This window comes from Oxyura jamaicensis, chromosome 1 (genome assembly GCF_011077185.1).
Source record: "Oxyura jamaicensis isolate SHBP4307 breed ruddy duck chromosome 1, BPBGC_Ojam_1.0, whole genome shotgun sequence".
Lineage (NCBI taxonomy): Eukaryota > Metazoa > Chordata > Aves > Anseriformes > Anatidae > Oxyura > Oxyura jamaicensis.
The window spans coordinates 52,414,177-52,441,944 of NC_048893.1; the positions used below are offsets into that span (position 1 = coordinate 52,414,177).

General features: G+C 47.0%; 1 protein-coding gene across 1 annotated transcript; it reads right to left on the reverse strand.

Moving 5' to 3' along the window:
- Positions 1–1,649: 1,649 nt before the first annotated feature.
- On the reverse strand, positions 1,650–17,875 carry ADSL (adenylosuccinate lyase). The gene is made up of 13 exons (XM_035347372.1): positions 17,641–17,875; positions 13,488–13,691; positions 12,888–12,932; positions 12,033–12,112; positions 9,956–10,127; positions 9,610–9,656; positions 9,115–9,205; positions 8,235–8,304; positions 7,121–7,268; positions 5,110–5,200; positions 4,464–4,553; positions 2,118–2,294; positions 1,650–1,793 (listed from the first exon to the last, which is right to left on the reverse strand). The coding sequence occupies exons 1-13, from the start codon at positions 17,794–17,796 to the stop codon at positions 1,707–1,709; spliced, it is 1,458 nt and encodes a 485-aa protein (XP_035203263.1). The 5' UTR covers positions 17,797–17,875; the 3' UTR covers positions 1,650–1,706.
- Positions 17,876–27,768: the final 9,893 nt, after the last annotated feature.

Here is a 27,768-nt window from a genome sequence, read left to right on the forward strand (position 1 = left end):
CATCCGGGCGGCGGCACGGGGCACGCCGGGGGTTGTAGGCGGCGGCGGCGCCGCTTTCCTCGGAGCATCTGTCGGCGATAGGAGGCGTGTCGCGATATGAGAAGTGCTTATAAAAAGAGCTTTCTGGGGGCACTGCAGCTTCGGTGGAAATAAAGGACGCGAGGTCCCCCACCCGGCTGCTGCCGGGGGCTGTAAGCCGTCAGGAGCCCTACATCACACCGCCTCAAAGGAGGGCGATGCCTCCTCACCTCATTTTTAATAAACTTAACCTTTACAGGAACACAAACCTGCCCCGCGGCTGGCAGCCCCTTCCCACCACAAGGATTTATTTCCAGATTATGAGATCCATTACCTGGTCCTTTTTTTTTAAACCCCACACAGAAAAGGACCGAAAAAAGGAGGATGTGTTTTCCCTCTCGCCTATCCACTTGAGGAGCGGTTTGAAAATCACCAGTGCTCAGTTGAAGTTACCCTTTCCAAACAGATGGCTAATTAAACTTTAATAGCACAAACAGGCAAAATATGTTAGACATCATTAACACTTGCAAATGTTTAAGCCTTAGTCTCGAGGCAAGGTAAAGGCAGAGCAAGCTAGATGAGGGGCGATCAGGGCCTGATGCTTCCCCACTCCTCTGACTTAATATAGACAAGTCTCTTTAAAACATTGTATTGTATTTTGAAATCCTCTTTAAGCAATTATGGCCTCAAGGAAAGCAGGCAGCTTCCTTCAGTTTATTCTGTTTTCCTTGATTTTTCTCTAGGAACTCTATTTCAAGAAGAACCAAGTAATCCTGATCATGTCATCTCTGAGAGCCTGAATAGATACCTGAGGTAAAAGGGAGCTTTCTATAGAAGAGGTAAGGAAATCAGTCCACTTTAAGGCCAAGGGAGATGGGTTTGGTCCAGTACTGAATGCCCACAGATGTTATAAACAGGACATCAGTGGTCAGAAATAAAACCAGCAAAGACCTCTTGAATTTCTCTGGCATCCAATGAATTCCCACATCTTTTTCTTTCCTTATCAAACAAAACTCACTTGCAGTAGAGAATGACTTACAGTTCCCAGGGTCCACCTACCATTCACTGTTGAGCACTTACAGCCAAGGACCTGGAAAAGTAAATCATGATGGGTGGTTCCTAACCCACACCTGTAAATATGATTGTCAGAAGGTACAGAGCCACAGGTGCAGTATTAAAACAGTTGGAGAGCACTGAAGGACCACCCTATAGATGCAGCCGAGGAGTTTCATGTCCTCCCCCTTTCATTATACTTCATATTTTTTACCTATTAGCTCCCCAACCTACAGTACTCTGAAAGCAAGTACAGCCTTTTATCATCTTTTGAATGACCTATGGAGAAAGTTTAAGAGGAGATGAATAAAATGGAAATGTGGGAATGCGAATATCAGCTGGCACCTGGCATTGCTCTTTAAACAGCTGGCAGTGCTCTGTACAGGGCCAACAAAAGGTACTGTGTTAAAGCCACCTTGTCACCTTCAAGCGTTTCTCAGTAACTCTGCACACAATAGTGGGAGGATTGATTAAATAGCAGGCAAAGAAAGGAAAGCCCATCTGGAATCGAGGTGGCTGTAAGCTCTGGGGGTTAAACGTGCTGTAGACAACAAAAATAACGTGACAAGGTAAACACACCTGGTTCAGTATGATTTTTATTATCTTCCTGTACCCACAGCCTTGCCGAAAAGTGCCTAAAGTGTCAGCTCAATTTTCCCACCCATCTTGCTTTGGTATGGGATCAGTGCTGGTCGAACCTCCTCCTTCAGGAACTTTGCCACCTGTTCAAGCAAGAGGGGAAAGAGAAAGTGAGCAGAGAAGAAGGCGTTTCCTTCTTCTCCCTATTCAGACCTGCTTGCCTCATGGGAGCTCTGTTTCACAGAGACAGTGAGCAGCCAGATATGTCCAGGATCAAAAATTTAAAGCCCATAGGGTAGAAGGACAAAGAATTCAAGGAAATATGTGGAAATACGTCCAAGATAAATGCGTCTGCTGTAGTAGTATGAGCAGAGATAATAAAAATTGTGTGTACTCTGGCACACAAGAGTATGAAAAATTAATTACATAACAACCCCTAAAACTGTAGCCTCTTTTGAGTACTTTACCTGCTGAGGAGCACGTCCAATGAAAGAGGAGGGATCCAGAAGGCTATCAAGTTGTTTATGGATGGGGCTGAAGTAAGGATCAGCACGGACACGGGCAATGAAGTCATTATCACCCCCTTCCTGTTTCACAACAGCAGCTGCTTGCTGGGAGAGAACACGGATCTTCTCGTGGCAATCCTGCAGGAGCAGGGGGAAGAGAAGGGAAAAAGAAAAATTCAGTCTGTTGTTACTGACTGCACGTTTATCCTGCTAACTCGCGCAGGAGGGAAAAAACACCAAAGCACGGTCCATTGAGCAACACAAATGGAACACAGCTTGGACTGTGGTGTTCCATATATCACATACATCATATCTGAAAACAAGATTTTATTAATCCTTCCACTCCTGCCCCTGTTCAGTTATACCACAAAGTTATAGTAGCAGAATCATTTACACTTCCTCAAACTCTCCAAATACTCTTAGGATTCGCTATGTGATTATTTTTTCAGTTGTTCTATTCCTTACTTGATTTTTCCAGAGACAGATGAGAATAGCTGTTCCCAAAAATATTCTGTGAACTGTAATAAAGGAATTCCTTACTCACAGCTAGTCATGCCCTGTATGGAACATCTTGGGAGCGTAACAATGAAAAGCATCTACAGACTTGGAAAAGAAAAAAAAAAAAACAGAAAAGCTGTCCAACTTAACGAGCGGTGAGACTATGTAAACCACGGCAGACTATGTAAACCATGGCTTACATAAGGACAAACAGACCGATGGGGAAAAAAAAACACACAGACCTGAGGGCTTTAAGACGTTCTTTGCTATAGAACCCTCACATGGAACTATGACTGACAACGGTCTTAAAACAAATTTTCTGAAGCTTTTCCTATTCCTTTGACTTCCCGTGGAATCAGCCCGCAAAAACAAGAGAACCCAAATGCAGGGGACCACCTGCAAAATCAGATGCTGCCATGCTGACCCTAAAATTGTTATGGGGCTGCATGTATAGACCTGGAATAATTTTCTCCTCAAACGTATTATCCTTGAGCAATCTTTAGTTAGGAGGAAAATGATCTTTTCCTCTTCTCCTCCATTCAAAGGCCATCTTGTTCCAGCACTGACGTACCTCAGACAAATAGATCCGGATGTTTAGGTGAGGGAGCTATTCAGTGGTGGGGAAGGCAAGTGAGTTTCTCTGCCATGAGGTGGGTAAACTCAGTTTTGTCTTTAGAAAATGTGTTATTCCAGACTTTTCAGCACGTGAAAGCAGGACATGTTAATGTGACTAAGGACAGCTTCTGTAAGTGTACTGAACTCTATAGATTTGTAATTAAACAGCACCAGAAAGAAGGTAGGCCAGTAACAAACACAAATGAAATTAGCTCTTCAATCTAATTAAATAAAGAGGACTGTTTAGGTAAGTACACGGTACTTTAGAAAGAGAAACAGCTGAAGAGATAAGGAAATCATCCACAGGATATGAACCTTAACGTGTTCAGTTAGCGAGCTCGCTGACTGACTCAGTGGCACACAGAGACACACAGAAAAGAAAGGGAAAAAGATGTTTCCTGACTAATACTGGGGGTGAGTTGCCAGAAGTGTTCCAGAGAGCTAGAACCACATATCCTGCTGAAAGCTTCCAAGACACATTTCTGCTCTTTGCAAGTTTTACTTTGTCCCTGATGTAAAAAAAGTTACTGAAGGAAATGTTACTATCTAAAGGTAAGCGAAAATAAGCTGTCTTGCTGGGATGTAAATCTCATTATCAGTTCTAAACTGATTTTTAGGAAGGAAATATAATCTAAGTGCGTCTGGATTTATTTGCTAACAAAAACGTTCAATTTCAATTTGCTTCAACACAGACAACTTAATAAAGGACACAAACCAAAGTTAGCAACAAAAGGCACTACACTGAATTAAGGAAGTGTGACACAAGAACGAATGGTTCAGAATAGTCTTACGTGCTTTTTTGTTACTGATTCATTCCTTTAATTTATAAGGTAGCCAACTGCCAACACGTTCCATTTAAAGCTTGGCCTGTGTTCCCAGTTCCTTCAAACATTGACAAAAGGAAAACGCCTACTGGTATCTACCATAATAAAAATAGGTCTCTCTCCTCTCCAGCACAGACAGCCAGATTAGCTCAAACACACAGTGTTCCTAACAGGAAAGGATCTCTGCGACAGCTCTCCCCTCAGAGAGCAGAGACTGGCTTTGCAGCACCGGTGTGGTATTAATAACTCTGTGGGAGCAGGAAGAGAACAAAGAAAGGTGGGATATTCAGGACAAGAACCCAGAAACTTTTGTTTCTCAGGAGTGAAGCATCAGGAAGTGAAAAAAAGGTATTTTTGAATTCATTTGTACCTGACGATTGCCTCCTGCTTTCACCATCGCCATGATTATATTCTCTGTGGCCATGAACGGAAGCTCCTGACGGATCCTTCTGTCAATCACCTTACAAAAACAAACAGAAAAAAAGGAGAAACAGCATTACAGCAATTCTGTAGACAAACGGGATTCCTGGTGAAGTTTTCCTCTCTTTTTGAATCCTCAAGACTGTGCAGTGATGAACAGGCGATTTCTCTTTCTGAATTTAGCTCTGGAAATCTAGATATTGAAGGTGATAATAGAAACTGAACTTTCTGTGGAACATTATTGTGGAAAAGATGTACAGTTTTGTTTTTTTAAAACCTGTAGGTAAGTTACAGGCCTGTACGAGATCTGCTTTGGATCTTTTGATGGTAAATTCTACAGATTCATTGTGCAGCTCAGAGAAAAAGATACTCCTTTTAAGAAGATTTGAATTCACTATATTTTGGCTTTAACAAATGCCATTTTAAATCTGCATTGCAAACAGTAAGAACGGAGAACGAAACTCAGGAACTGTTTGAACTATCAGATAAAAATGTAACCCATAGAGCAGGAAGATTTTTTCTTTACCCACTTTGGCATAGTTGCAGCACTGTCAAGGATGCAACGCTTCACGTGCTATCTCTATCCAGCGTTTTACCTTTGGATACACCACAAGTCCCTCGGAGATATTCTGCAGCGTACTCAGAATGATGTCAGCCGTGAGGAAGGCCTCGGCCAGGCACACACGCCTAGGAAACACACACGCACAGGGGCCCAGTTAACAGTAAAGGTCATGTTCACATCTACCACAGATCCAGCTCCTAACTTTCTGTAAATGTCTCTTAGATAGCGGTACTGTGGACCTAAAGCTGGAACTGCTCTTTATGGGTGCTTCTTGCTGCTTCAAGGTCAGGTTTTTTGGTCAGTACAGAAAGGAAAATAGAAGAGAAAGCATAGAGGCACACAGAGAAACCTCCAAAATAGTTCAGTGATTACACAGCTAGAAAACAGGGCAGCGATTTACAGAGCTAGTAAACACATGAGACTATCTTCCCCTAGGTGTTCTGCATTGCCCTGTCCATGGATCCTACCCTGCGGAAGTAAGGCTTGCTGCGCACTAATGCTGTGCCTGGCTGTGCTCAGCAGGGAACTTCCAAAGAGATCCGTGTGTTTGGTGGGGGGTTCCTCCAAGAGACCAGCTCCTGACCACTAAGCAGCCTCCTGACAAAAAGGAATGCCAAAAGGAAAGGAGGGAAAGGAAGGCAGTCGTGGGGACCATGCTGTATCAGGCAAAAGGGTCTGGGTCGCAGTGCAGCCAGTACAACATCACCCACCTGTGAGAGCATTACCTGGCTCATTATAAATCGTCATCTTTTCAAGCATACTAGTACTTGGATCTTGTTCTACATGTAAAGCTCCCAGTTCTATCTTACTGTGTTCAAAAGGATGCCCTTTATGCTGTTTTGTAGGTTTTTTGTTTTTTCTCTGGCTTGCCCTCTTTTCAAAATGCTTCAGCTTTGGCAAGAAAAATCCAAGGCACAGAATTTTGTAAATGGATTATGAAGTAGACGAATGACTCTTGTTGTAAGATGAGGTCAAAATAAAATTTGAAACATTCCAGGAGTTATCTCAATGCTTGGTAGCTATTGGGAAGTAAGCTAGTATCCAACTTCTGAAATTTTACAATGTTTTATGCCATCTGTGCAGCTCTTTCCTTAACAGGACCTGTAACATTAGCAGCTGTGGAGTCACGCCCTTTTAGGAAAAGGCCTTGTATTCTTTCACAAAATTTTAAGCAGAAATTTGTTTGAGGAGACATCTTTAAAATAGCATTCTCAGAAACAATCTGAACACCAGTCCACAGCCAACACTGCTGTTCAGCATTCCACATGTCCTGCATCTTAGACATCTGGGATATCAAATTCTGCATCAGAAGACTACTTTGAACATTTCAAAGCTAAATAAGAGCTTTATGCAGGTTTAGTACTTACAGCTAGAGGGACAAATTGAACGGCTATCATTTACTTAATAACAATTATAGATAACTTTTAGCTCATCTCTAAGTAGTCATAATGAAGAATCAGAAAACAAAGCCAAGTTTGCTGGGAAGCGTCTAGAAGACCTGCACAGGTTTTTCACGAAGCATCACTTAATAATGGTTTGTGCTCTTCAGGATCTGAATGGCTTCCTGTATGGAGCAACCCTTTACAGAGAGATCAAAATAAGTGTCTTCAGATTTGCCAGAGGGTGAAGGGTTTACAGATAAAACATTGAATTATTCAATATTCTAAATGAAGAGGAGTAGGGTCAAAAAACACGTCTGAAGCAGGAAGGAAAACCAATCTGAGAAACGTGAGAGCTGCTATGCTACAACAGTATGCTTTTGAAACCTGAAGACTACAGGAGCAATTCATTACCCATGTTTCCTGCATCCCTCCTCTCTCTGCTGGTTTGCTTTGCAAAAGGTCTTGACAGTTAAAGAAAAGTAACAGTTTTCATCTGATCTTTGAGAGGAAACCAGTCTGCAAGTCTCTAGCTTCTATTGAGACGACTTTTCGTCAAGGTGGTAACTTGTGGTTGTAGTTTAAAAATAGTCTTTCCTAAATACATCAAAGGACCTTCTTGCACAAGACCTTCCAGAATCGCTGCACTGCATGATGCAGACAGACCTGTTAGCACTGTCATCCAGCGTTCGCTCGAACCACTGCACAGAAGCCGTTTGGAGGGGATCCATGATCAGAGTCATCAGGTGTCGAGCCAGGCTGCAGCACCGTTCTGAACGCATCGGGTTCCTCTTGTAAGGCATAGCACTCGAACCTGTGAAAGGAGAGAGAGTGATGGAAATGGGGTAATAGAAATAGCACGCTCAGGAAGGTGCAGGGCCTCCTCCAGATAAGGAAAGTGCGTCAGGAACCAAATTTTGACTAAAGCCTCAACACACGATGGTTTTCTAAATGCAGTAAAGAAAATGACAACATCACACTTCTTCAGATTGATCACAAACATCCAAATGTGGGGGGAAAAAAAAAAGTGAGAAGACATTCTGCCATTCTGCAGTACAGCCTAAGTTCTACCACAGAAAAGGAACAAATGGACGTTATTTCTAGTGCAGTATTTAGCACCATCTCTAAGCTACCCATGGCAACACCAGCAGCGTTCACGACCCTGTCTGCTCAGTAATGCTGTTCTTCAAAGTCAGATACACCGCTGCCTTCCGCTCTGTTGAAATGAGTTTCAAAACCAATCACATAATGCAGAATGGTTCAAGTAACAGACAGGGCTAAGGCTTAAACTGCTGACTCAATCCTGTGCACCTGTTTAGGGTGCTGAGCTTTCTCTCAGCCAAGTTCCAGAACTCGCCGTTTCCTCCTCCCCTTTTACAAACATCGGAATCACGTCACTGGTATTCTTCTGGCAAGTGTCCAGTCCAGTTTTATTGTTCCAGATTTGTCTGTTTATAAACACCAAAATGCTGAGTCGACCTGGAAACCTACAGCTCCAGTTAGCTTCACGAGGAATGGAAAACAGCGTGTTCTCCTCAGACCCAGGGCATCCTCCGTGCTGAATGAAGAATACGTGACTGCTTCTGCTCTCCCTCAGCCCAGAAGTGCATGAATACAAATACTGAAATTTAATTACTTAATATCCAGAAACCTTTACCTCACACCCCAGTTGATTTAAAGCAACTTCTGTCAGTCACATTTCTAAGCTTGCTTAAATTGCTGCACCAACATAAGTGGAATGGTCCATACACGAGCCCCAGAAATGCCGGTAGCCCCTTACCAATCTGGTCCTTCTCAAAAGGCTCCTCTATCTCCTTCAGGTTGGCCAAAAGACGAATGTCAGTACAAATCTAGAAAAAAAAAGCCCAAGAAATTAACAAACAGAACCAAACCAACACCCACCAGTATATCTTCTGTCAGTGGTTGTGGAGAATTGTTCACATCTGTGTCCAAGAAGACAACTGAGGCGATAGTGAAAAATTTGAGAAAAAAAATGACACTACAACCATACTTCCTGGCCTACAAATCCCACAGTCAAGAAAGCTTAATTAAAAGAGGGTGTCCACTGTATTAGAATACAACAGGACTCCAAGAAGGGCAAATGTTTGCAGGAAATGTTGAAGATACTAGGAAGGAACACTGAAAAACCATAACAAAAGTACAGTGACTTGCAAACACAGATAACGTGTGCTCGCTGAACCAGCCAGCTTAGAAAACTAAAACAATACCACAGATCACTTTATCCTGAGAGAAGGAGGAGGGAGGAAACGGATAAATCAATGAAAAGAATCCACAGGGACAGACAGAATAACACCATTACCAGAGAAGCAATTAATGGGGAGCAAGCAGTTAAATTTCAGAACTCATACACCGCTAAGAAAGACATATACTCTATTTGGATCAATTTAGCACAGATTAGGCTAATATCTGGCGTGGGATTTGTTAATCCATCTTGAAATCTGCTCAGTAAACTTTTTTTTTTCCTCCTTAACACTGGTCTTAAGATCTTTGAGGTCTGACGTCTACGCATGGACTCAGTGGTGAATTTACACGACCACAAAGGGAACAGCCGAACAATTCATATTTCCTGAGGAAAGCATTCAGCACCACCAGCACTTTCTCTCGCCCTTCTTCCTGGTGCATACAAGCAGGGGGCTCACCTTGTGTACAGATGCTCCCAGGCTGGCCAGTACAGAGAGGACTTCAATATCCACCTTGCGACTGTAGGTCTGCCCCGTGACCATGTAAGATCTAGAAATGAGCACAGAAGTTGAGTGTTCTGGACATTAAAACGTATTACAAGACTTTGAGCAAGGAGTGACAACGGCTCTTGAAGTGGGTGACAGCGCTGTCAACCTGTCCCGGTAACAAGCTTGGATTCAGGCCATCAGTTTCTTGGAGCAGCATGCACGAGGAGAGAGAGAGCAGAGGAAAAATAGACAGCTGTGCTTTGGCAGGGAGACAGCCAGAAGTGGCCTGCTTAGGAGGTGGAGTTTCCTCCAGAGGGCTGCAAGTGGGAATGGAAGACCACCAGGGGAGGTGAAGTCAGCAGCAGCACAGTGTCAGTTTGGCAGCCAGGGGGATCTGGGCCAGCACGGGCAGCAAGAGTCAGACTTTAAGACAAATTCAGGTTACCAAGTGTTCTTGTTACATACCGCTTAAATCCTGCCTTTTCAGTCACTAATCTGTCCAGCTCTTCAACCTCAGGGGAGGGAAAAAAAAAAACAAACAAAAGGACCTCAGAACGCAGTGACTCAAAAAAAGGTCAGCAACAGCAAAAGGGATCCTCTGCTCTTCTCACTTTACCATCCACAAACCTCATACCTGCTGGGGAATAAGCCCTCCCACAAGTTCTGCTTGCTTGCACACAGGGCTCTGCCAGTGGGCCCCACAGGGATCACCGTGCCCTTGGGACTCCAGAACCCCCATGCTCCCACAAACACAACAGCATTCCAGAGGGGAGGACTTCCAAGGCTGCAGCAGGCTCTCTGTCTGACTTACTTTACTGTGGTCTCCCTCAAAGAGCTGCAGGAAGCTGGCTTGCGTGCCAGTGGTGCCTTTCACGCCCCGAAAGCGCAGGTTGTCCCGAGCCCGCTCCAGGTTCTGCAGGTCCATGCACAAGTCCTGGATCCACAAGCAGCAGCGTTTCCCCACGGTGGTGAGCTGTGCAGGTCTGAAAACAAGCAAGAACAGAATGCAACCTGTTGACAATGTGCACAGTAACTCCACAAGGACCACGCTTAGCTGCTGCTAAGACCTCTCTCTCTCATTCATCAGAGCAGAAGTTAAAAAGATCTGGCACATACACACCAACAGTAAATGACACTGGAAGATACGATCGGTCTTTTAGGGAATTAAATGTAGTTACATCAAGAGAAAACAGTAATTGTAGTTGCTGTGCCTGTTAAAAAGGGGATTAAGAAATAAGTGAGAATGGATATTTGAAGATGTTTAACTACTAAAGCCTTCTATAGTTTCTTAAGGAAAAGTGATTGCCCATTGGTCAGAAAAAAATGATTTTGTCATTTTTTTCCAGAACTCTGTCAAAAGGAGAAGCCTCAGTCTGTACTGATAACATGACTTCCCAGGCTCCTTATTTCTGCTCCCAGCCAGGGCTACCACGGATGTGCCAGGAGATCGGGCTGCCTCTGCTGGCAGAGGGCACCCCCTGCCGGTGCTGAGCCCAGAAGCCGAAATATTTCAGATTGACCAAACGAACTCCAAGACAACGCCTGTACTGTTTTAAGGGCTTCACACGTGCACAAGGTGCTTCTCGCACAGGAAGCACATACGATGTGGAAGCAGGGACGGCTGATCCAGGAGGAATACGGAGAAACTGTCCAACACTGCAGGGATGGGTTAGGGAAGCCAAAGGCTACCTCGGGGCTGAATCTGGTATGAAATGTGAAAGGCAACAAAGAACGGGCTCTACACGTGCATAAGCAGCAAAAGGAAGGCTAGGAAAAACACAGACCTGCTCCTAAACAAGGCAGGGCGCCCTGCTGACACAACATGCAGAAAAGGCCAAGGTACTCAATGTCTTTCACCTTGGTTTTCACTAGTAGGACTTGCCTTGTGTATACTTGAATACCCCTTTGTGCTTTCTAAAAGTCAAGCTAAAACAGAGACCAGAGAGCACTCCCCTGAAAAGCCGTAGATGAAGAGGGACCAAGGACCAGAGCTGATCAAATGACACGGCACATACAGCAAGACCATTAATCATAGACCTGACCTGAAGCTCCCACTCTCCTTCAGGAGTGATTTTAAAGTGCCAGACACTGATACTGACACGATCCGTGCTTAATTTCCATGGATCTGGTGTTCCACATCACCAGGGTAGAAAATCCAGGCTTACCTCAAGATGTATAGCTAAAGCCTCTGAAAGCAAGCTGTCTTCATGAAGTAGCAGGCTAATTACCCCCCCAAAAAACAGACTGGTCAAATCTGGCTGCACTTTGACTCAGGAGCCTGCCTAAAAGCAGTCAATGCCAGCAGCACGGCACAAAAACTGTACTTTTCCAAAGAGACAGAAAATGCCATTATCCCGTTAAAAAGGGGAAATTCTTCCTGTTTTTTTCCATAGGGACCCATATACGGCTACGTGAAAACCGAAGGATCACATCATCATCACTTCAGAAGAAAGTTTTAACAGGCTGAGTAGCTGAGGTTTCCTGCCAGCAACAAACCTTTCTGTGCTGCAGTTGAAAACAACTTAACTGACGAAAAAACAAGTATTACGAAGACGTGACTGGGAGATGGGCTTACTGCAGTTCACAGTCGTGCCTCCTGGGACAACCCCAGAATTTACACATCTGTGTTAGCAAGTTCTTCACGTGGCTGTGCTAAAACCACTGCTGACAGCTCTCCGAAGCAATAGCTCCATTTTCTGAGGCAAGGATGGAGTTAGGCACGCACTCCTTTTCTGACCCACCACCACCAGCGTCCCGGTGACGTCCCGCAGTGCCAACTGCCACAGGTCAGGGATGCGAAACAGAACAGAGAAAGGAGACAGGAGTGGCAAGACAATTTATCCGAAGAACAGCCAACAACATGAGGGGAAAGGCTGATGGCTACTTACTGGTAGTGAGTGAAGCCCAGGGTAGGCAGGTCAGCATACTTCTCAGCAAAGTTGGCCAGCCGGCTGATCACCCTTGCAAGCTGGTGGATGCAGGGAGGATAGAAAAGAGGCAGCATGAGAAAGGAAAACAAAACAAAACAACAACAACAAAAAAGAGAAGCTGGCATGCTTAAGCACAACAATGCTGTTAAAAAAGGGAGGAGAGAAGCAGGCGTGCAATCTTTGGATCTCTCCAATTGTTGAATGCTTCAATTTTTTCAGGGCATGCACATAATCTTTGCTTGCTACAAAATCTAAGCAGCGGATGATGTAAGTAGTTGGACTTTAGCTGAAGCTAGTCCAGTCTTCATGCCCAACGCAAGCCTGCGTCTGGCGTAGCCCTGAGTATTTCCTTTATTCCTGGAACTGGTCAGAAATAAAGCTGCTCAGAGTGTAACTGACACATTCACACTCTGGGGAAAATTGGATGCCAAGACATTCAGGCCAGCTATTCTCCCAGTATATTTGTCCTCAGAACATTTTATTATATAGCTTCCTTAATGCTGACACACTCCCAGGTAACCTAGTTATGGAGCGCCTAAGCTCACCCTGAAAGCAATACAGTTGTTTCCTAAAACTGGTACCTGTGGCACATAGAAACTGCTCCTGCCTACCAAGAGTTGCTTAGAATTCCCGTGATGAGCACGGAAGCGTTGGGGAAAGACAAAGATACAGGGAAAGGAAGATAACTGTTCACTTGCTTGAGAACAACCCAAGCAGACAGCTCCTCCAGCGAGGCCCATGAAAACCCAGACATTATTCACAGGCCTTCAGCACTGCCCACTTCTGAGACACTCTGCGTAACCGCCTTCTCACCTGGGGCAGCAGCAGGTTAAGTCCATCACGGAGGACGATCAGATCCTGAAAGAAGCACAGAAAGGAAGTTTGGGCCATGTCTGACAACCTCCCATCCAGTCTGAAGGGCCAGACATAACGGCTTCTCTCAGAGAGGACACAGATGGTTGCAGTGCCTGGCCTGCTCAAAAGCCTCTTTTACAACAAAACCTCTGCTTTTCTGCTTGTACCCAAACATTTCCTTCTTTATTTAGCCTATTCTTCTGTTCTGTTGAAGGACTTTATCTACCCAGAATCAATACAGGTGCTCCAAGTGACAACTGGAAGCTCATGGGCTGCGTATGCCAGAAGTGGACTCAATTTGTAGAGGCCACCTGACAGCTCGCACGTTTGTGCGTACGTTTCAGCTCTTATGATCATTCCTGCCTTATCTCCACGAATATTTAACATACGAGAGCTTAGGGAACAGCTAATTTGCAGATAGATCTTGCTTCCTATCAAAAGGGAGAAGAACACCAGAGGAACCTGCCTATCGAGGGCAGCTAGGAAAATGGATAATTAAATTCAAAAGTAAATCTAATAAATTCTGAAAAAACCCAGGCAGAAAACTGACAACATTACCGTATTGTCCCCGACGTAACAGGAGGTTGCTCCGAGGTGAATGATGGCTGCAGCTTTCGGACAGCAGTGGGCAAAGGTGTGAACGTGTGCCATCACGTCATGGCGCAGCCTCTTCTCTTCCTCCGCTGCCATCTTGAAGTCGATGTTGTCCAGGTTTGCTTCCATCTCCTGTATCTGCTCATCTGTGATGGGAAGCCCAAGTGACTGCAAGGGGAAAAGAGCTTTCTGCTGCCCTTTGTCTTTAACAGATAAACCAAACTGAAATAGGAGCTGCTTAGATCATAGAATTACAGAACGGTTTGGGCTGAAAGGGACCTAAAGGACCACCTCGTTCCATGGGCAGGGACATCTCACTAGTCCGGGCTGCTCAAAGCCCCATCCAACCTGACCCTGAGCATCTCCAGGGATGGGGCAGCCACAGCTTCTCTGGGCAACCTGTGCCAGTGCCTCACCACCTTCTGAGTAAAGAATTTCCTTCTCACGTTTACTCTTAACCTACCCTCTGTTAGTTTAAAGCTATTGTGCCCCGTACTATCCCCGCACTCCCTGAGTCCCTCCCCAGCTTTCCTGCAGGGCCCTTTAGGCACTGGCAGGCCGCTGTAAGGTCTCCCTGGGGCCTTCTCTCCTCCAGGCTGAACAACCCCAGCTCCCTCAGCCTGTCTTCATAGCAGAAGGGCAATTGGGCACAGGCAAGTCCAAAAGTTCTTCATCTCAGCCTGAAACTGGGGAAACTGAGGAAACGAGTTACTTGGCCTGGAAGCAGGAGACAAATTCTCCCAGTTCGTGTTTAAAAACATTTGCTGAAATCACTCAGCAAGCTGATTTAAGAGCAGAGTAAGATCTTGAACTGCAGAATTATACACGGGCGCAAACCTCGCACAGTTCTGTACTTGCACAAGGTAACTAAGCTGAGAAAAAAATCCTAACGCTGTGAGTTTAAAAGCCTCACAACGAGCTCGGCATCACTGCTTTTTCTAAATTAAAAGCTACTGTCTTGCACGTTAGTAATTGCCATTCGTCAACAAGGAAGCTTTAATGACACAAAGCATTTCAAAGCTGGGTCTGTTCAGAATGAAGCTGCCTAGTAAAACGTCTTGCACATCGGGAATCTGGAATTAGAGGAAACAGCAAGCACAGCAGTTACGTCTTCAGGGGCCTCATCAGGCAACCAGTAGCCAGGCAACTTAAAATATCTTGCTGTAAGTGTAGTGACACGACCACGGCCGTCCAGATGAACGAGGAGAAGCACCCGGCTCCAGAGTGCTGTCTCGAGGTGCACAGACACGGATCAGCGCTGCCTGAGAGCCCACAGGCAACCGAGCCTCGTGCTAAGGTCCAAATCTCCTGCCTTGCTTGCACATCCACGATCCGTTCTGACCACAGCGTGTGGTTCCTGACAGCCACACAGAGTGGAAAGAAAGAATCCCCAAGAAAAGGGGCTACTCGTCGCAGGAGTGTGTGCAAAGCAGGTCAGTGCCAAAGCAAACACAGTTCTCATGTGTCCACAGATGTCGTGGGAGTCAGGTCTTCCCCATGACTTTTGGCCAATATTGACAGTAACTCAGGGACACAGCAATCAGATGTCCTTCAGACGTGTCCCGCTAAGAAAATCAAGTAGAAAAACTACCTAAAGGGGATCATAGGGTTTCTCCAAAGTGCTATGGGTCAGCGATACCCTCTCTGGGTTATGCTTTTAAGGTGTGATTCCTCTGAGGCTGTTCCAATGCTTTGACGTGCTATCATAGCAGTTACCGACTTTTCATTCTCCCTTTTCCTCGAGGCCAGAGCAAAGCAGGCCTCATAACAGGATATCTGCAGATAACAGAAAATCTGCCAACAGAATGAGACCACGGGACTGCTCATCTAACAAAGAATGCATGACAGAAAAATACATTTAAATTGGACAACAAAATAGACTGCGAGCTACTGGAGGTGCTTATACTAAGGGGAGAGAACGTCCGGATTGCACACGTGCAGAGCGCAGTCAGATTTCACTAGCCCGTCTGATGCTGCGGGATGGCCGCTGGAGGGAAGAGCTCCCTGAAATTTGTACTTGTCTTTCAAATCACGTGTTCTTTAGGTCAAGAGCTCAAGGTTTGAAAAATAAGATGGAGTTATTAGTGGGAGTATCACAGTACAGACGAATTTATGTTAAAAAAAGCCGGAGTTTTGAGATGGGCATGAACTCGCGCCCTTCAGCTCTGAACCCAAACTTTGGCTGCTGTCTCTGGGAGGAGACAAGTTTAAGAAGCTCGTAATCACACACTTCGTGGGGTCTCCTCTTTCAAATTCCCGCTATTATCTGCTATAAAAAACAAAACACAAACTGGGAACATTTTCTGTCTAACCCAGTTCCCAGTGACGCCGTTCTTCGGTTCCTATTTCACGTACTCCAAGTGGACTACTCAAAAAGATTTCCCCTAAGTAGCATGAATATTGAAACCACTAACCTTGCTCTGTCCTTCACCTAAAACTTACAGCTAAGCTGCAGCCTTCAGAAAACCTATGGTTAGATCTTCCTCATACTCCGATTTACTGCAGAACAGAGACTGCAGGGACGGGAGAAGCAGCGCACAAACGGCTTGAAAGATAGGGAGGATAAGCAGCGGAGTAAATTGGCCCATAGTTCATTCATGGCATTATTGTATATTTTTTAATATGCCCACAAAGAAATATTATGCATCTTCAGCATGGGACTTGAGGAAATCGCTTGTATCTATCCCAGTGACCGCTGACAGAGCTAACAGGTGCTGCGAGGAGCTGCCTTTCAGTCCACGGCTGACATCAGGAGACAACCTCCCCTGGAACGAGGCGACAGATAAAAATAGCGGCGTCCCTCCTCCAGCACGAAAAGGGTGCTCAAGAAATCGCAAGAGCCGTCTCTGCTTTCTGGGAACACAACTGTGGTGGAAACGGGACGCAAAAAGGGGCAGGAGACAGGGATGTACAGAGGGGAGCCCCGAGGCCTGGGCTTGGGAGCAGAAACCAAGAAGCCCCCCGCTGGTTCCTTCAGCGGCTCCTTTCTCCTGTTGGGCAAGCGCGTAAAGCACCTCACTTTCTAACAGCAGAAAAGGCCATGGTTTATCAGCCGGAATTGCAGTGACTGTGAAAATTACCATGCTCTGATAAAAAGCTCCTGAAGCGGGTGTTCTTGGTGTGATGGGTCCTAACCTCGATGAGGTGCGCGGCCAGCTCACCCCGACATCTCGGCCGTGATGGTAACGGTACCTCAGAGGGACGGGGGCTCCTCTTTAACACGGCTGTACAATTACACCCGCAGCTTCTAAAGCATCACCGCTGGTGCGGCGTGCCGTCAATGAGGCCACGGCAGCAGTACGATCCTCAGAGAAGGAAACCACTACCGGCTCCGGGCACTGCCTGCTTGTCCACCAGCACGGCGCTTCGCTGCCCTCGTGCTGATAGCAGCAGCTCCACCTAGGGCTCTGATTGCCTCCTGACTTTGGAAGTGGGAAACCTCTTGTGCTGTCGGGTTTTCACGTCGCCCTGCCTGTCAGGGGGTGCTACCCCAGCGTTCAGCCGCTTTGGCCACCAGTAAGGGCACTTAGGGAACACGGGCCAAATAAACCTGGGCGGCTGCAGGGGAGCAGGACGTCCGCCTGGCACGGACCGAGGGCAGCGGGGTGGGAGGGAGAGGGCAGCGCCCCTCACAGCGCACACCCCCCGAGAGCAAACAGGCACAGAAGGACACCGGTGTTTGCTCGGCGGGCAAAGCCAACACCCGCTGCGGGCCCCAGGAACCGCTTAGCGAGGCTTTTGCCCGAAGGGGCCAAAGGGCAGGAGGGAGGGCGGCAGCGCGGTTTGCTGGGCGAGGACTGCACGCGCGGGGATGTGCAGAACCTCAAACCTCGCGTGCACCCAGGCGGACGGATTTTATTTATTTCCAAATCTTCCGAACGTACCCACCATTTTTTCTTTCTTTTTTTTTTTTTTAATTATTTCCAAATTTGAGGGGTCAGGAAGAGGTCACTTCGGCCGGCTCCCTACTGCTCGCCAGGAAGCGACCCCAAACGCTGCCCTGCTCCCCAAGGGCACCCCGGGGGAGGCGGGGGGCGGGCGGGCACCACCCCCCGGCCGCGGGACGGGGCCGGGGGCTGCGGCACACCGCCCACACCGCACGGCGCGGGCCCGTTACCTTCTCCGCCTGGGCGAGGAAGAGCCAGAGGCGGCGCCAGGTGCCGAACTTGTTTCTCTCGCTGAAGACGAAGGCCATCTCGGCGCCGGCGTAGCGCGACACCAGCGGCGAGCGGTAGCGGCTCAGCGCGTCCTCGGCGCCCGCGGGGGTCCCCATGGCAGCGGCGGCTCCGGGGCCGGGCGCCCGCGGCCACCGCCGGGAAAAGGGCGCCGCGGCGGGAGCCACGCCCCCTCCGGGCGTCAGGCCACGCCCCTCCGCCGAGAGCCACGCCCCCTCCGGGATAAGCCACGCCCCCCTCCGCGGGAGGCAGCGCCGCCTGGCGGCTGGAAGCCAGAGCGCAGGGAGCAAAACCACCCCCCCCAACCCCCAAACCCCCCAAATAACCCCCAAAATAACCCCCCAGACCCAACAAAAAGTACCGGAAGCCAAAGATTTAAATGCTTAGCAGCCAAACACATTTATTAGTCTTTTTCTCTCTCTTTTTTTTTTTTTTTTACGTTTTTTTTTCTCTCTTTTTTTTTTTTCCAGGAACCCAAAAATATTTTGTAGTTATAATGTAAGCAACTGAGTTGCACATAATACAATCATATCTTTCAGAAAAAAAAAATAAAAATAAAATAAAAACGAAAAAAAAAAGCTGTTTTAAAAGCCCAAAAAAAAAAAAAACCTTCAGAAAACTTATATATGTATTACACCATCTCTCAGTTTCAATGAAATGACGACGACTTTAATTCCTTATTACTCTTGTCACACTCCAATAAAACATCACCCTTTTTGTTTGTTTTTTTTCGTTTTTTTCTTTTTTTTTCTCTCTTTTTTTTTTCTTCTAAATCCAGCATGAGAAATACAGTACCTGCTATGGCAAAAATACACATAAAATGCAACATTTCAGCTTATTTGTACATTAGTAGAGTTTAAACATTTTATTGTTGGTTGTTTTTTTTTTTTTTTCCTTTTTCTTTTTAAGTGAACCAGTGATTTTAAGTACCACTATACTAAAAGTAAAATAAAAATATAGAAAAGGAGGAGAAGGGGGGGGGGGGGCAGCCAGCCGTACGAGAGCACCTTGTAAAGTGCTGAGTTTCTGTGTCCATGGAAAACCCTCGGGAAAGGAAATTCAAAGAGCTGAGAGCGCACGGGATGGAAATGAAGACGAGCCCTGGCTGTGTGCGAGACACCGCGGCATCTCCTCTACGCCCTCCCCGCTTGTCCTGTGCCTGCTTTGCTTTACCGCGCGCTGGAGAAGGAGGGGAGAAACCAGAGCTCCGGCGAGAGTTCAGTTAAAAGGAAGCGATTTCAAGTATAAGAAAAAAAAAAACAAACCAAAAAACACTTACAGGTAACTTGCGAAGAGCATCAATATACACAGCCGCTAGTTTTATTATTACGATGTCTGCTTCTGGGGGACAGTGTTTCAGGCAAGAGGACTTGAGCTGTACCTTCCTGTCACCTAGTTATGTGCAAAGTAGGAAAGCTGCCTTTTCTAATCCAGCCAGTTTGGACATCACCGGTTTTCTTGTTCTGCAACCTCCTCCCTTCGTTGGCTTTCGTCTTTTTTTGAAGAAGAAGAGAGGAAGGTGGCAGTGCTTCACTACGAAGATTAGATGAAATTAACCTATTTCTCCATTCCTCTTCCAGACACACCCTTCTCCCATTGCCTGCTGGCAACCAGGAGAAGCTCGCCAGACGTCTGATGCCCACCGTGAGCCAGTTTCCTGAACAGGTAGAAGGCATTTACCTTTGTAAACATAATCCCTTATGTTTGTGGAACTCAGAGCAGCATTTCGCACCTCCAGCCAAGCGGCGGAGATCAGGATAGACCAGAGTGCTCCCCCCGTCACTGCTTCTCCTCCTCCCCTCCCTCCGGGACGTTTACGTTTGGTTACTTTCTTTAGTTCTTTCAATTTTTGGTTCTTTGGGGGCAAACACCTAACATTTCTTCCAAAGTAAACATCGCCCAGTTGCCATCAGCAGCCGCGCTGCCGTTTGTTCGGTTTTCTGAACGAGAAAGAAGCAGCACCGCGCCTCAGGTCCTCGGCACGCGCCCCGCAGGCCGTGGCGGAAAGGCGAGGGCCGCGTGTGTAAAGCCCGCGGGGGCACCCGCATCGCTCCGGCTTCCCTCTCTGCAGGACCGCCGCGTGCGTCTCGTCCCAGGTGCGAGCAGAGATGCAGCGGGTGGCATCTGGCAACAGGGATGATCCTAAGGCCACGGGGAGCAGCGCAGGATGAAGGACCGCGGAGCGTCGGGGAGGTTTCGGACACCGAAACCCTTCCCTTGGTGTTTCAAAGGCCCAACGCCCAAAGGCCTGGGGGCTCAAATGCACACCCGAGATGTGCATCCAGGGAAGAAGAAAGGGCAACCACGGGGCTGGAGAGGGGAGGAAGTAGCAGAGGCTCCCCGACAGCCGCCGGGTTCGGTCCCTTCCTCAAAATGCTCCTGGGGAGAGGCTGTGGGGGCCTGGGAGGCGTGCGGGCAGCAGCGACCGCCGCTCCCTGTTCCTACGTCCTGCTGGCAGCTGATGGCCCTGCCGCGGAGCAAGAAGAGGCGCCGTACTTGAAGTGTCACTGACAACACGCCGAGAAGGTGGCTCAGGGAAGGACCCGGGAAGCCGCTGTGCCCTGCGCTCCTGGAGCGGCTCGGCTCTTCGTATCGCAGCCCCCGGCCACCGCCTCCCCTTCGTGGCGGCAGGAGGAGACGCGCCCCGTGGAGGATGACAATTAGCAAAACCTCCGTTAGAAGGCAGGGAGAAGCACACGAACGGATTCCAACGTGGAGATCTGGTGAAAGAAGCAGCAAGCTCGAAGTACTTCAAGTTCTAAAGTTTATCCAGAAGTATGACTAGAGACGTGTGACCTGGAGCCAAACTGGTGTCACGACACGAGGAAGAGCGGGAGGAGGGAACTGGCACAAAGACAGGAGGAGCGTGAGTAACCATCTCCATCAACTTCTGTCATTCAGGATCTGAGTGTCTAATGGCTTCATCACAGAAAATGTCGTAGGTTCTCTCCCTCCACACAAGCAAACAATGTAAGAACTGAGCTATCTTGCTGTCAGAACTCTTAATACTTCTATCATGCTTTAAATCTTTCCAGCACTTTACAAACCTGTACTACTTGATCCTCACAAAACCCCTGTGAGGTAGGTAAGTATTATTATCACCCCTGTTTTCCAAATGAAAAAAAAAAAAAACAAAGGCAAAGAAGTTCAATGACTTGCCCAAGGCCAAAGAGGGAAGAGTAAGGGCCAATGTTCAAAGTCAGGAGTTCCAGGCTTCTGGTCCTGTGCTCAAAACCACTATTCCAAGCATCTTTTTTAGAAAGGAGACGACAGATGGAAATGAAAACCTATTAAGTTTAGAAGAAAATGTGAAATTTCAATGGTTACGTCAGAAGGGGAAATGTACCACGAGGTATTTTTGTGAGTTGAAACTTCAGATTTTTTTTTTCCTTTTTTACTTTTGTTGTTGTTGTTGAAGGCAATCTGACAGAGTGGAACCCTGATAAGGTCACATCTGCAAGGCAGGCGCAGATGCGAGAGTGATCATCAAGTCTCTTACTTATTACAGTACTGCGAACGTCAACAAAAATACAACTGCTGCATGAAAACACTGAATACAGGCAGGATAACCTCTCCGTTTATGGTATTACACCTAAGATAATGCCAAGGATAATGCAGGTACCATGGTACGCCATGGACGAGGGAAAAAGTCAAGTCAACAAAGGGTCCCTAGTAAGATGACGAAGAGGGCAGCGAGATCTACGCTTTTCTGAGGAGACTGCTCCTGGATGCTCAGCGAGCTTCAAGGAACGCAAGAAATTCACGCAATGGCTGCGTTTTGGTGATGTGAGGAAGCGAATCCTTTTTCGCCCGTTACGCTACCAGCCACTTGTAATGGATAAAAAGATCCTTTAACAGAGCCTCGTCTACACATCAGTCTACGTTCCCCAAAACTTCACGCGCTGCCGATGTTGGAAAACGCAACCCACACGGTCACGCTTTGGTCAGCACTGCCAGTCCCACCTCCACCGCCCTGTCCACAGCTGTGCCGCCGCCGTTCGAGCTGTGCCAGCAACAGCAGCAGCGAAAATTTTAGGGAAGAGAGGGTGTAGGCAGAAGGACCAGCCGCGTTCCAATTCTCCTGGGAGAGTGCAAGACTGTTGTAATGGAAAGCGAGTAGTAAATCCAAAGAAGCCAGTGCCTACGGCACCGTGTTTTCCTGAGCTTGACCGGGGCCAGAACGCAGGAGGCGGCGGCGGATCGCTCCCCAGGTAGAGCTGGTGTCCCAGTCACCCTACTGGCCCTGGGATAACACTGCATGGCTACAATTCACAATCCTGCAGCAGGTTTGGAGCCAATTTCCTTTTGTGGTCGGCCTTCGTTTCCCCAAATCTCTGCCCGGTGGCCAAATTCTGAACAAGAGAAGTTCTTAGGAACTCCTTTCTATTTCCAAGTTATCACTTCACCACCCCCCCAACCTGCAGCGGATCTACCATGGACACAGAAACTCCTGAACAGTTGAGCAAAGCTATCTTCGTCCCCTACGCCCCCTTTGCAGAATGCATAGTTTACAATTCACTTACAAAATAAAGAAGCAATGCTGACCACATATGGGACCTTTTTTTTTTTTTTTTTGAAAAAAGAACAAACAACCTCTTCTTAAGTTCAGTATCAAAATTCACATTTGCATAATAATACATTTCAAGGCCATTAGAGAGGAATGAGAGCGAAGCAAAGAAAACTGCAGAGTCTCTCCTCTCTTTGTCTTCCTGAATAGAGCTGAGGGATCCCACTGGAGTTGCTTTTCAGGGTGGGAATTGCGAGGGGCTACAGCAACAGCTCTTGATCTCGTACACCTCGGTTTGGGTGGGACGAAGAGGTGAATTATTAGAAAAAAAAACAAATGGAAGGAGACACTGCAGATTCCCATGTTTAGCTACAAACAGCTTCGAAGAAACAAAAAATTACTTCAGATTTTTTTTTAATCCTTTTAAACACTTCTACCTCACCATTTCAAAAACTCTTTTTCTTCTTGTGTAATACCCTGTTCATTTAAATGGCAACGTTAAGTGTGCTGGAAGTTGAAGGGTTGAAAAAAATAAATTTTCCTGTTTCTCTTATCAGGACACGGACAGAGGGTAAAAAGTGTGCCTGCACCCACTATTTAACAGAAGCTACAAAACATCATCTTGTCTACACGTATAAATTTGTCTCAAACATCACTGTTTCAATTCTCCAGTGCTTACAAAGAAAAAACAAAGCCACACGCACTCACACTCATGCACACCAACGTAAAGAGAAGCCACGTAGTACATGGACAAACTCAACCTGCAACGGCAGCCTCGCCTAACACTACCGACAGCTTCTGTGCATCACACGACGTCCCTCCTCGCCCCCCACCCCGGTCTCTACCACATCTGAATACGTCTTGTGCAGTGTAGAGACCAGCCCGAAGATGCTGCTTGCCGGAAGGGACCAGTGGGCTGGAATGGCAACGTCTGACCTCTGGAAAGAATGAACTGAGCGTTGTCTCCCCTCCAGCCCAAGCGGTCTCCCCAGTTAGTCACTATACTCACAAAGGCACATTCATAAATACCACATTTAACTTACTGCTTGTAAAAACATCGAAGGAGGAAAACATTAAGCGCTTATACCCCGACCCATCCCCACTGACCCAGCAAGAAGTATCACAACAACGTATCACTTGGTGAGACCTTACGCTACCTTTAGAAGGTACATATTAAAGAAGTCTTCCAACTCCTCTTCTTATTTTTTTTTTGCATAAATGAATGCTTTTTTTGTTTTTGGCTTACATATTTTGGAATACAGCACACTCACTATAAAGCTCTGTTGTAAGGCTACCCCCCTAAAGTAAGGCTGTTCTACCTTGGCTTGCATTTTTCACTTCATTTTGCTGCTTCTCCACGCATCCCCAGAACAAAACAGAAGACCCCCACACCTGACGCCTTATAGAGGAAGGGTAAGCCGTAGCTGGCAGGGAGAGGGAGGGGAAAGCACGCACGTAACATCATAACCACGTCACTAAAAGGGCTGTTCTAGCAAGCTGTGCAACCTGCTCTTACCGAAGCTTCCACTTTGTCTCAGTTTAAGAAGAAAAAAAAAAACAAAAACCACACAAAAACAGATTAAAAAATGGAAGAAATGAGTTCTGTGAACGCGACAACGCACACTAATACCCAAGATGAGGCGTTCAGTGCTCAAGGAAATGCTTCTCGCCATGCACGGCCTCCTCGTATTGCGCATCCAGGTGAACCTCTCCCGTCTCCTCCCTTCCCCTCTGTCCACCGCAGTCACGAGTGTTTGCTGCAGAAATACTTAATGCTGGCTGGCACAACGCGTCCTTCCCTCTGCGCCCTTCCCCGGAGTGCTCTGTGTGCACGTGTGGAAGGGCTGTCAGAGTCAAGTCACAAAACTCCTTGCTACGACGATAAGAGGAGCCCTAACACTGCTCAATGTCACCAGCCCCGACTGCCACACGCGCACGGGGTGAAAATGGCTCTTTGCAGAGGGCACTTGAATCGTGAGAAGCTTGCTCGTGTAGCACAGGGTCCTGGGGGATTTTGAGAGAGAAACTTTCCTGCATAGCTCAATGAAAACGCGCACGCAAACCGCGGAAGCGGAGGGACGTCGGCTGCTGCGTGCCACGGGTGAAGCTGGGTCTACCTTGGCCTGATGACAGCTTTAACAACAGGCTCCACGCCATCAGGAGCTGTGGTGCTTTTGTGTATCACAGATGAAACCTTAAATCACTTTTCACATAAGGATTAGGAGCTCTAGTCACTGCAGCACAAGGTTTACGGTTCCACGTACACCACAAAACGGAGAGCTATATTTTAACAGGACCCTGACTCAGTTGTAACAGCAGTGTAGACAGACGGACCCTTGAATCCTATTGTAGACAAAGCCCTGCTTGGAGAGTCGCTACGAGATGGACCTGGCTGTTTCCTATCACCTACTGTGGGGGAACTTTGGTAAAATTCATCAACACTGGTATTTACAGGGACAGGACACTCGGGGAAAACATCGTGAGGGACACAAACTAGCAAGACTGCTAAAGGTCTCCAGTTAGGCCCCTGCCGTCTAGTCCAACCGGCAGCTCTGCTCCAGCATCCGCCAGGGTTTGCATTTTGGGGTTGGACGTGAATTCGGCACAGCAGGGGAGCGGGGCTTGTCAACGCCAGGGAAGCTGTACACGTTTTCCCCCATTACTGCCAGTATCCTTCTGCCGCACGGAGAAGCCTCGTAACGGAGGTGAAGGAAAAGGAAGAGGACTTGGACTTCAGACATCTGCATTTTGATCACAGCAGAAAGACTGGTATGATCTAACGGCACCAGGCAATAAGGTTTCTGACACTGCAGAACTGTAGCAGGTAAACTGTACAAAACTGAAATGGTATTTTGTGCAAAAAATCAATTTAGTCACAGCAACAGATTCTGCATATGTTGTTTCAGATTCAGGAGCAAAGTTGCATTTCAACAGCTTTTGTTTTTTTGATTTTGTTTCAGCTTAGTTTTCTCGGGATCACCTTCCTGCCCACGAATACACGCACGCGTTTACAGCTAAGAAAGCTGCTCCTGGGGGGGAACCAGGGAGTTCCTGGAGAACCTCTCCTCTTTAGAGAGAAGAAAAATTACCTTCAACTCGATCAGGACCCATACCCTGAGATGCTGACCATCTGCCACAAAACCAGCACTTCAATCCACTCTGAGAAACCTGGATGGTCACATGAGTGACAGTGAGCGTGAGACACACAACGCTGATCTCTTTGCTGCTCTGGAAATGTAACAGGTCCTCAGCTGCCACCTGGATGCAGGTCCAGCCAAGGCTTACTCGCACAAAGAGCCCTTACTTGAGCAGTGCGCGCTCATTTCAGGTCAGTGGGACTCATTTACATGAGGATCACTCCCAGCTTCCCAGACACGACTTGACCAAAACTGGGTACCTCAGAAACACAAACGGTACTCCTCCTGAAGTCGAAAGGAAAAGCATACGCACCAACAAATCCAGAAGCCTAAAAGGCAAACATAATAAACGAACGAAGCAACAAAACAAAACCCCTACAGTACTACTTGGACGCCCTGTCAAGACAAGCAGTGGAAGATGTGGCAGCATTTTTAGGAAGGAAAAGATTAGGGAAAAGGTTCTAACGACCAAATGTCTAGAAGTTAATGGTAGGTTAAAAAAAAAAGCAAACTCAATATAAAGGTTCCATTGTTATTTCATCTTTGAGGTGGTTATCCCAGCCAGTTTGTTGAAAGCATCTTGTTTAAATTGCAAAGGAAAAACACACTTGGTTTAATATTCTTGCTCACTACACACACCACTTCACCTGAAGCAAAATAAAAAACTTGTAAGAAAACCCTGACACCCTGTGATTGGGAAAAAACAGCAGCAACAAAAATAACCACTCTCAAGACTGCTGGCCGAGCGTCCAGGGAAGTACAAAAACATTGGAAAAAGATGGCAAGCCTTCCAACGTACAGATTAAACCTGCTGTCCAAAATAAGCGTCAGAGGTCTCGACACAGGTTTCTGAGCTGCACCCGCTCCTCTTTATGTATGTTTTTTGCTTACTAGGCTTTGATATCATGGCTACAATGAAATTCTCAAACGGAGTGAGGAAACGTCAAACCTGTTAAAAAAGCCCCAGCTTGAGGCAGGCTGCGGGCTGGGGGCTGAGCCAGGAGGCCGGTAACAAATGGGTACTTGTTTCAGAGACAGCTAAAATGGAGCACTGAAGGATTCAAAACAAAGCAAAAAGCAGGCAATCTGAAACCACCTGCAAAGTACATACGTGTTTAAACTGCATGATCTTGAGAACCAAAACCAAGGAACAGAATTAATAGTGTTCTCTGTAGCTTCAGAAAAATTAAAAAAAAAATAAATTAAAAAGGACGTAGGTGTGTTTTCTGCAGCCCCTTTTCCCTACCTTGTCAATGCGTTAAACAAGATGCTGCTGCTGCTAATTCCTTCCCCGGAACAGTTTCATAAAAGCCCCCAAATACCCTAATATCAATTCCTGCTGTCCTTTTGCTGTTAGGAGCTCAAATAGTAGTAGAGTATTAGCAACATTTGAGCAACGGCTGTCCCCAGGAGTCTGGTTAGCAGGGTGCTCAGAAATCCTTGGCAGAGGTTAGGGATGCCACGACTGAGCCGCAGCAGCAACATCACTGTTAGCTACACGTCACTCGGAGAGGAACAGAACTGTCACCTGTAGTTGGAAGGCGGTAAGGTTAACGTGGCTTTAACAGCTCAGGAAAACTATCGCTGAGGAGATGGTCACCATCATTCGCAGGCCTGTGCCTTTAGGGCACGGAGGAGCAGACTGCTGCATGACGGGAGGTTTGGACCCGGCAGATGACTGAAGCTCCAGGCTGCAACCCTTCAGCAGTCACAATTCACTTCCAAGTGACTGCCAAGCTCCTGGGCTCTTTTTGACAAAATCCTGCATTTCTGCTTTTTTAGGACACCGCTGGTTTGATGAAAACACAGCCTCTGGCTAAAAAACAATGCTCATTTTCTCTCCTTAAAAATCACAAAATAAAATGAAAAACAACCCTCGACTCCCAAATGAACGCTCCTCTACTGGCCTACCATACATTTCTTTTTTTTTTTCCTCCAAATTAGTTGACGCGTTGGAATCGACACACACGTATACACTCGTATGTACGCAGAGCACAACACGAAACCACTGGGCAACTGATACGGAGAGGACAGAAATTTGGCATCTGACGTTTTTTAAACAGTAATCCTAACTACTGTTACGTAACTCAGCGCACGACCTGCTTACGCAGCATGCTTTTTTTTTTTCCTTTTTTTTCTCTAAAAGCGGGTACATTTCCATTAAGCAACTCTGCCGCCTCGCCTTCCCTCCCTCCCCCTACCGTAGGGCATGCGGGTGCGTGGAAAAAGGCACTAGCGCGGTTTCTGTGGTTCGAGCCTGGCCACTTCAGGCGGAGCGAGCCCCCGGGCCTTGGAGCTGGGGGCCAGAAGGCAGCCGTCCCAGCGCCGAGCTCTCAAGTTCAAGACCGAACGCCCTGACAGCCAGCAGCAACGGGGGAAACGCAGGAGCTTTAACAGCTTTTCCCCTCGTGTAAAACTAACCAGAA

Bases quoted from the DNA above. Each gene is read 5' to 3' on its own strand.
- ADSL (XM_035347372.1), bottom strand. From the start codon at position 17,796: ATGGGGACCCCCGCGGGCGCCGAGGACGCGCTGAGCCGCTACCGCTCG. The intron at 12,113-12,887 runs GTGAGAAGGCGG...TGCATCCACCAG, and splicing joins TTAACCTGCTGCTGCCCCAG to CTTGCAAGGGTGATCAGCCG. The intron at 1,794-2,117 runs GTAAAGTACTCA...TTGCTTGAACAG, and splicing joins TTGGACGTGCTCCTCAGCAG to GTGGCAAAGTTCCTGAAGGA.